Here is a 9,476-nt window from a genome sequence, read left to right as displayed (position 1 = left end):
AAACGGAGCTTGCATTTTATCACCTGATATATAAGGGGGAGACCTCGCAATTTGCATCTTCTGTGTTCCTGTTTGTCAAGATTTTAACCATGTCAATTCGACCTTTGAGTTACTAAGAATCCTTAGATTCGTGGTACGGCCTTGAGGCTCGTTAGGCTGGCGACTATGGCTCTTATGCTTTGCCCTTAGGCATATGCATTTTAACTATTTTGGGTTCAGTCTTCGAGTCGGGCTTCGACTCGAGCTCAATCGACCCTCAAGTTTTGTATTTGTGTGGGCTGGCGACAATGGCTCTTACGCCTTGGGTTGAAGCGACCTTTTATATGTGTGGCCCTGAGGCTTATTAGGCTGGCGACAATGGCTCTTATGCTTTGCCCTTAGGCATATGCATTTTAACTATTTTGGGTTCAGTCTCCGAGCCGGGCTTCGACTCGAGCTCAATCGACCCTCAAGTTTTGCATTTGTGTGGGCTGGCGACAATGGCTCTTACGTTTTGGGCCGATTCGGCCTTTTATTGTAAGCTGGTGATAATGGCTCTTACGCTTTGGGTCGAAGCGACCTTTATTGTAAGCTGGCGATAGTGGCTCTTACGCTTTGGGTCGAAGTGACCTTTTATTGTAAGCTGGCGACAATGGCTCTTACGCTTTGGGTCGAAGCGACCTTTTATCGTAAGCTGGCGACAATGGCTCTTACGCTTTGGGTCGAAACGACCTTTTATTGTAAGCTGGCGACAATGGCTCTTACGCTTTGGGTCGAGGCGACCTTTTATTGGCTTTGTTTTCCCCTCGTTAAGGACTTTTTGAAGCAATTTTCGTCTGACCCGTCGTCAGTTCGGGAAGAACCTCGATTTCAAGTCATTTCATGGTGATGATCGAGCACCTCGTGAGGTTTGGCTCGGAGGCTGAGTATCTCGAAGCCAATGATGTGGAGCTGACGTGGTCGAAGCTCTTTTGCCTATGTCGAGGGTAGCCTGTTTAACCGGTTCTTTTCGAAGTGCATTCGAAGTAATGGCCTATGATTTTGTAGCGACGGTCGGGCGTCCCCGAGTCGCGTTAGTTTGGCTGGTGCAGCCGTATGACCGTAGTCATTTGTGCTTGGCCGGAGCCATTTTTGGTCCTGAGTGTAGTAGTTTAGGTGTCTATATCGAGGGTATGCCCTTTCAGGGATCTTACAAGTTCGATATATAGCCTAAACTTCAGGATCGAGTTTATGCCTGTAGAAAGGTCTTACAAAATTTTCATGCCTTTGAGGTCTTACAGTTTTGTTGATTCTTTGTACAAGTATGATTCATGCCTTGCTTGAGGTCTTACAGTTTTTGTTGTTGCCTTATATAGGTCTTACGAGACCGAGTCTGCCCGCTCGGGGTCTTATGGCCTCGGGTTTTTTACTGAATGGCGATTGGCGACAGTCTCCGAGTATTCGGGACGTTTTTGATGGAGGAATTGTTTTGGCGAAAATGTCGAGTTTCCTTTGGAGTATGAGATGCTTTGACAAAAGGTATTCTTTGATTTCTTGATACAAGTATACGTCGTTTGTTGTCGTGGGACTGACTATATAGGCAAGGTTCGTTCGACCGTTTGGCCCGATACATCGTTTTACTATTGGGACCCTGGGGGGATGCCCTCCAGTATTCGGGGTTGATTGCAAAGGAAGCGTCGAATACTTGTTGAGTCTTCCATAGGTAGCGCGTGGACGTTGCCTCGTTAAAAACCTTGCCGGAAAAACCCTCCTCGGGATAAAAATTCGGTCGAAGGAAAAGAGCACAACAGACGCTTCGAAACCTTAGGGTCTTCGAGCTGGGTCGACATCTCGACTTCTTTGGTCGGGGGCCTGCACAAAAGTTATCGTGAAATATAAAAATAAAAAGGGGAGATGATTATACCTCAGTGGCGATGGCGCTTTAGATTTTGGAGTTCGTTTGGTGGACACGATGTAGTCCTTTATTTGAATACAGCCGAGGGCGTGTCTTAAAAGATCGTGTGGATGACACGTTGCGATTTGTCCGCTTTGTTATTTTTGGTTGTTTCTCTTTCTCGGGACTGATTTTTAGCTCGGTCGCTGAGGAATTCCCGAAGGTGACCATTGTCGAGTAGCCGGGCCACTTCCTCCCGGAGTTGCCGGCAATCCTCGGTCCTGTGTCCGTGTGCGTTGTGAAACTCGCATACTAAGTCATAGCTCCTTTGTGAAGGATCCGACTGTACAGGCCTCGGCCATTTGGCGTCCCTGATTTTGCTGATGGCAAACACGATGTCTGATACATCAACGTTGAAGTTGTATTCTGACAAGCGAGGTACCTCAGTTGGCCTCGCGTTTCTATCGAACCCGGTTCTGTTGATGAGCCCCCGAGGATTCTGTCCTCGGTTCATCGATCGATCGTCGTGAGGCGGGTTGTGTCTCGGGGAATTTCTCCTGTCTTTGGTGTATGGCTGATACCTTTCTTTGTTTGGATTTGGCTCCTTTACTAAGAGCCTGCTTGGATATCCTGAGCCCGAGGGCGCTCCCAGCTGGTCATCCTCGACCCTAATCTTTGACTGGTACCGGTTGTGGATGTCCGACCAGGTTAGGACGGGATATTCGATCAGATTCTCTTTCAGCTGCCTTGAAGCCGCTGAGCTCCGCTCATTCAGGCCTTGAGTTAAAGCCTGCACTGCCCAGTCGTCGGAGACCGGTGGTAGTTCCATTCGTTCCGTTTGGAAGCGAGCCCTCTGCTTGATCTTGAAACGTCGGACTTCCTCATTGCTACTTTGATGGCACCGGCATGTGCCTTTATGAAGGAGTCTGCCAGCATGGCAAACGAGTCTATGGAGTTGCGATCTAGGTTTTGATACCACATCATGGCCCCCTTCGAGAGCGTTTCCCCGAACTTCTTCAGTAAGACGGATTCGATCTCGTCGTCTTTTATGTCATTGCCCTTTACTGCGCACGTGTAAGCAGTAACATGTTCATTGGGGTCTGAGGTCCCGTTGTATTTTGGGAGTTCCGACATTCTGAACTTCTTTGGAATGGGTTTCGGAGCCGCTTCCTCTGGGAACGGCCGTTGCACAAACTTCTTCGAATCTACACCTTTCAGGACCGGGGGTGCGCCCGGGATTCGGTCGACCTTGGAGTTGTAAGTCTCGACCTTCTTGTCGTTGGCTGCTATCATTTTCTCGCCCGATTCAATCCTTTTGGTGAGGTCCTCGAGCATTTTTATGATGGCGGAATCGGCTATCGACCCATTATTGTTTGACCTCTCCAGTACCTGTTCGGCAGGGGGAGTTGTCTCCGGTGCTACCGTGCTAGGAGTCTTCTGGTGACTTTGCAGCTGAGCAATAGCCAGCTGTTGTGCCTGCAACATTTCAAAAAGAACATGAAGGCTAACTTCCCGTTCTTCCCGAGCTTGGGTTTTTTGGGCTTCCTGTTGGTCGACTTGGTGTATGCTCCTGTTAGTGTGGGAGCTTGTTTCGACGTGTCGAGCGTCACATGAGTCTGCCGGAATCGGTCCTAGCGCGTTCTCAAGATTTTGTGGTGGCTCACCAACACCTGGAACAGCCACACCATTTTCTCCATGGTTCTCAATATTTTTGTTTACTGAATCAGACATTTTAACCTGAAACCGAAGAACTTGGCAAGAAAAAGCGTGAAAGATAACTTGCGTTATGTGATGAAACCGGCAAGAAAATAATCACTATTATTTTCAGCCCCACGGTGGGCGCCAAACTGTTTACTGTGAAAATGGTAATAACAATTAAATTTGTTGATGGGACTCTAAAAATACGTGATCTATTTTTATGCTAGTTGTTTAAGCAGATGGTGTTGTATGTATGAAGTTTAGAGACGAAATGCAAGCTAAAATAGAGTTGCAGTCAAACCGATGAGCTAGCCAATCGAGGCCTCGGATTGACCGATACGTGGCCTCGAGGTCAGTTCCTGGGCTCGGGCTCGAGCTATTAAGGGTAATCGGGAAGGGCTAACAGTTATAAATTAATCAGCTAAGGCTCTTTATGACCAATAATAAGCAATAAATGAAGAACAAGTATGAAAGTTATAAGTAAGAACAACAATATCGAGAGAGTATGTTAGAGAGAAAGGAGAGAGAGTTATTATATATTTCGTGTGAACAATTGGAACAACAGACCTTACAAGGTGCCAAAGACCCCCTTTTTATAGGAGGGGAATCCCAACATATCATTAATTACAAAGACAGGGGGATGGGACAACTAGATGACACTAGACTCTGCCAACACTAGCTTTCTGCCAACACTAGCTGCATACCTAGGGAACTCCCCATTCCCATCATGACCGCGTCCAACATTGTCATTAGGTCGGGTGCCAACGATCCTCGAGGGAGGGAATTCGACCATGGCCTTGCAGCCTCGAGGCCTCGAGATGATCTTCAGAGATGCTTTAATGACGAGAAATTGGACCCTCCGATTTCTCCGTATACAAAGACAACAAGAGGAAGAGGGTCTCGAAATCCGAGAAACCCCAACCTAAAAAGGTTCGGCTCGAAAACGCAGGAGAAATGTCATCCCTCTGACTATAGAGTCGGTCCGCCAGCTGGGGGAAGACGAAGAGGAAGATGACGGCGATGACTTGATGCTGGTGGTTCGAGCAAGGAAGCCGGTCGGGGCCGCCAAGCCTTCCAAGCCGGAGGTAATTGTTGAGACCCAAACTCGTGATGAGGAGGCCTCGGAAAAAGATTTGGGCAGAGCCCCTTAATCGCCTGAGGTTGAGGTTATCCCTCGGCCATCAACGAACATACTGGAGGGGGCCGGTTCTAAGACCCCCAGGGCTGAACAGAGCACCTCGACCGATTCGCTCTAGGTTGTGATAGTAGGTCAATCTCCTTCTCTACCGGCCTTTTCCGAGGAGGCTATAAGGGATGCTCGGGCTCTACAGACCCCCGACATAAGCGGAGTCCCCAGTTAAGAGGATCCCTTTTGGGATTGTTTTACCGAGGTCAATGATGCCGCTGATCTCAATGATGCGTCTACCCTCTTTGAAGAGGCCCAACGCCTTTTATCTCGAATAAGTACTAATCCCCTTTGTTGCAATTTTCTTTGCCTTCTTCTCCTGTTAACCTAACTTGTATCTTTCTTCTCATATAGGCTTTTACAAAGTCTCGGGCCGACCTGAGCCTATGCGAGGTCGAGATCCAGAAGACCTCGGAGGAGAGGAATGATTTGAAGATCCTTTGCAGTCAAAAGGATGAAGAGCTCAGGGATCTTCGAGCAGACTTGGCCCAGGCTCGTAAGGAAGAGGTCGAGCTGGACGAGCAGGTAAATGTCCTTTTGAGAACATATGGGCTTGACCCAAGAGTGGATGCTAACACCTCGATGTCTCAGTTGCAGTAAAAGATTGAAAGGATCGAGATGCTCCCGGGGTAAGTCAATCAAGTTAAAACTGACTGTAATCGGTGGAAAGAGCACATGGACCACCTAGTTGCGGAGAAATAGGCTTCCTTGGCGCGGCTGTCATCAGGCGAAGTTCAACTTTGGAGTACTAAAGAGAAGAGCTTAGCCCAAGCCAAATGGATCGAAGAGCTCGAGGCCGAGCTTGCTGAGGCCAAGGCGGAGGTCGAAAAGGCGAAGGTCTTAGCTGACAAGTCCATAGCCGTGTACCTGGGTGATGCCGAGGCTGCCCAAACTCATCTGAGGGAGGCCCCGATTAAGCACAGTGGAGTAATGATCTGGCCAAGTGCCAATCTCGGAGGGAGACCCTCGAGGAAATCCATGCTCGAGGTTTTCACCTCTTCAAAGAGATAGCTCAAGCTAAGGTGCTTGAAGCCGATGCCAGGTTTTGCCTCCTCCGATGATGACAATGATGCTGAAGGCAGCCAAGGCGAGTTTGATAATAACGAGGAGCCCGAAGGAGAAGCTCCATCCGAGGGAGAAATCAGCCCCAGGCATAGTTACGATTTCATTTTTCCTTTTCTCTTTTGTAAGACCCTTGTCGGTCCCTTGTACATATTTTTGCCCCTATATAAAGAAATTTCTCTTTTGGATGCCTTCTCAAATTTTGTCTTCAAACATGTTTCGTGCCTTGTACAATTTTAACACATTTTTATGCTTCAACAATATGCTCGAGGTTTTGGTTTCAAATGACTTGATCGAAGCCACAATAATAATACTGCTTTTATTGTCGGATTCATGTGAAACCTGAATTCGAAGCAAAAACGACCCTTAGGTTTGTTTTGAACGACATAGGATCCTCGATCTGTAGTCGAGTAGGTTCCTGTTCGAATCCGGGATAGCGGGACCCTTAGGTTCGAATCGAGCAAGAACGTGTTCTCGAACTCAAAGTGTGTTGGCCCTTCGGCTCTTTGAATTGGGCCAATATGGCCTCTAAAGGATAGCTATTTTTTCCCTCTTTCGGCTCAATGACTTAGTAAAATTTTCTTATGCCTTAGCATGTATATTTTTTTTTGTACCCATTAGTGTTGATCGAAACCCTTTTGTTTTTTGTGCCTTAGCACAAGTTTGTATTTGAATAGTTCGATACCTTTTAAGGTTTTTTGAGGGCTGACTTTATCGAAGCCCTTTGATTACTTTGCCGAGGGTAGCCTTTTTTAACCGGTTTTTGGAGAATTCGAAGGCCTATTTTTATTACGGGGTTTAGACGTATTCGAGCTGCATTAGGTTGGCCGTAGCCTTTGGGTGTGACTCTTGGTCTTACTTTCCCGTCAATCACTTCAAACTTGTTCAAAGTGTTAGTCCCCGGAGATGATGACCTTGGCCTACAAATCGAGGGGTGCCTCTTTGAGGTCTTAGATAATTCGAACATATTGATTTTCGATGGCAGTCCCCGAGTAGGGTGGTTCGAGGCGTATTTATACTTGGTCCTTGAGCCATTTACCGTTCGAGGTATAGTTGTATTCGGCCCTTGAGCCATTTTTCACAAAAAACATAAGCATAGAGCTTGTATAGTGGAAAATTTTCTTTGAGGCACAAGATATTTGACAAGGAAAAATGCTTCCTTGAATAATTTATACATGTGTACATGTTTTGCCATTGGGGCTCGATTAATCTACATGGACACGGTTCGTTCGACCGTTTGGCCCATTACAAAGTTTCCCTATCGAGGCCCTTTTGACACGATGTATTTTCCCTTGAAAATAAATTATCCGATGGTGATGCCCCCAGTATTTGAGGTTGAATGTAGAGAAGCCTCGTATACTATTGAATTGTCCCCAGGTAGCACATATAATTGTTGTCTCGTTAAAAACCTCGTCGAAAAAATCCATTTGGGATAAAAACCGATCTAAGGGAAAAAGTGTACAAAGCGTGCTTTAAAACCTAAGATCATCGTGTTGAAGAGTTTCTCGACGTCTTCGATCGGACACCTGCAATAAGTTAGCACCAGATACAAATGAAAAGGGAGAAAGTCATACCTTAGCAATAATATCGTTTGAGTGATACATTCCAATTGTTTGGCAATTGTTCGCCCTCCATTGTGCCAAGTTTGTAAGATCCCTTTCCGATGACATCGAGGACCTGGCATGGTCCTTCATAATTTGGGCCGAGTTTTCCTTCATTAGGGTCTTGAGTGTTGAAGGTGACTTTCCTTAAGACTATGTCTGCGATTCTGAAGTGGCGAAGGTTGGTTCTTCTATTATAATATCTCTCGATTCTTTGTTTTTGCGCAGCCATCTGAACGAGTGTGGCTTCTTGTTTTTCATCCAATAGTTGAGGTTAGTATTCATAGCCTCGTATTTTGATTCTTTCGTAATATGTCAAAATCTTGAGCTAGGTTCCCCAATTTCGGCTGGAATCAAGGCTACGAAGCCATATACTAAGGAGAACGGGGTTTCCCCGTACTGGACTTCGATGTTGTTCGATATGCCCAAAGGACCACGGGTAGAATTTCTCTCCATTTTCCCTTGGCGTCGTTCAATCTTTTCTTTACATTCTGAATGATAGTTTTATTCATTGACTCGGCCTGTCCATTTCCACTTGGATGATACGGTGTTGATAGTATCCTTTTTATTTTATGTTCTTCGAGAAACTTCGTTAACTTGTTGTCGATGAATTGCTTTCCGTTGTTGCATACGATTTCAGCAGGTATCCCGAATCAACATATGATGTGATCCCAGATGAAGTCTATAACTTCCTTTCCTCTGACTTTCTCAAAGGCCTATGCTTTCACATTTAGTAGTCAGTCATAAACAAAATGAATTTAGCTTTACCTGGAGCCGATGGCAGAGGGACGACGATATCCATCCCCCATTTCATGAATGGCCATGGGGATAGGACCGAATGAAGTTGTTCCCCGGGCTGATGGATCATTGGTGCATACCTTTGGCATTTATCACATCTTCGAACAAACTCCTTAGCATCTTTTCCCATACTATCCCAACAGTATCCTGCTCTGATGACCTTGTGAACTAGTGATTCGGCACCAAAGTGGTTCCCGCAAGTACCTTCATGGACTTCTTGTAGAACATAATCGGTGTCCCCTGGTCCCAAACATACTACTTGTGGTCCGTCGAACGTCCTTCTGTACAATGTTCCATCATCAGTCAATGTGAATCGAGCAGCTTTTGTTCGTAGGGCCCTCGATTCTTTAGGGTCCGATGGGAGCTTTCCGTTTTTCAAGTATTCGATATATTTATTCCTCCAATCCTAAGTTAATCTTGTGGAGTTTATCTCAATGTGACCTTCTTCAATCACTGATCTCAATAGTTGAACGACAGTCCCCGAGCTGATTTTGTCCTGCTCGACTGACGACCCCAAATTTGCAAGAGCATCGACTTCACTATTTTGCTCGCGAGGTATGTGCTGCAAGGTCCATTCTTTAAAATGGTGCAAAGTCACCTGTAGCTTGTCTAAATACCTTTGCATTCTATCCTCTCGAAGCTCGAAGGTTTTGTTTACTTGGTTTACCACCAGCATAGAGTCGCACTTGGCTTCAATGACTTCCGCCCCCAAGCTTTTAGCTAGTTCGAGACCTGCAATCATGGCCTCGTACTCGGCCTCATTGTTAGTGAGCTTAGAAGTTTTGATAGATTGTCTAATAGTGTTTCCCGTGGGCGGCTTCAAAAGGATGCCTAGCCCGGACCCCTTCACATTCGAGGCGCCGTCAGTGAAAAGGGTCCACACCCCGATGATGTACCTGATTTTAACAAGAGTTCCTTCTCGACTTCGGGTACGAGGGTTGGCATGAAATCGGCCACGAAGTCCGCTAAAATTTGAGACTTGATGGCCGTTCGGGGTTGATATTTGATATCGTACCCATTGAGTTCGACGGCCCATTTGGACAATCGGCCCGATAACTCGGGCTTATGCAAAACATTACGAAGTGGATAAGTGGTTAGTACACATATGGGGTGACATTGAAAAAACAGTTTTAGCTTCCTAGAGGCGCTTATCAATGCAAGTGCCAATTTCTCTAAGTGTGGATATCTAGTTTCTGCTTCTCCTAGAGTTTGACTTACATAATAAACAGAAAATTGCGTACCTTGCTCTTCTCGAACCAGGACACACTTACCGTGATCT

The 9,476-nt window shown here is 46.2% G+C and overlaps 1 protein-coding gene across 1 annotated transcript; it reads right to left on the bottom strand.

The window, feature by feature from the left end:
- Positions 1–1,967: 1,967 nt before the first annotated feature.
- Positions 1,968–4,343, bottom strand: LOC109205245. Its single transcript, XM_019367925.1, has 4 exons — positions 4,209–4,343; positions 3,538–3,589; positions 2,323–2,647; positions 1,968–2,232 (listed from the first exon to the last, which is right to left on the bottom strand). The coding sequence occupies exons 1-4, from the start codon at positions 4,341–4,343 to the stop codon at positions 1,968–1,970; spliced, it is 777 nt and encodes a 258-aa protein (XP_019223470.1).
- Positions 4,344–9,476: the final 5,133 nt, after the last annotated feature.

The sequence above is a fragment of the Nicotiana attenuata genome, unplaced genomic scaffold (genome assembly GCF_001879085.1).
Source record: "Nicotiana attenuata strain UT unplaced genomic scaffold, NIATTr2, whole genome shotgun sequence".
In the NCBI taxonomy this organism is placed as follows: domain Eukaryota; kingdom Viridiplantae; phylum Streptophyta; class Magnoliopsida; order Solanales; family Solanaceae; genus Nicotiana; species Nicotiana attenuata.
Note: the sequence above shows the minus strand (reverse complement) of the source record. Positions and strands in the feature narration are given on the sequence as shown.

Coding starts and splice junctions, on each gene's coding strand:
- LOC109205245 (XM_019367925.1), bottom strand. CDS start 4,343: ATGGTCGAATTCCCTCCCTCGAGGATCGTTGGCACCCGACCTAATGAC. Junction 3,590..4,208: donor TAGTGTTGGCAGAGTCTAGT/GTCATCTAGTTG, acceptor CTTCGGTTTCAG/GTTAAAATGTCTGATTCAGT. Junction 2,648..3,537: donor TGAGAACCATGGAGAAAATG/GTGTGGCTGTTC, acceptor ACGACTGGGCAG/TGCAGGCTTTAACTCAAGGC.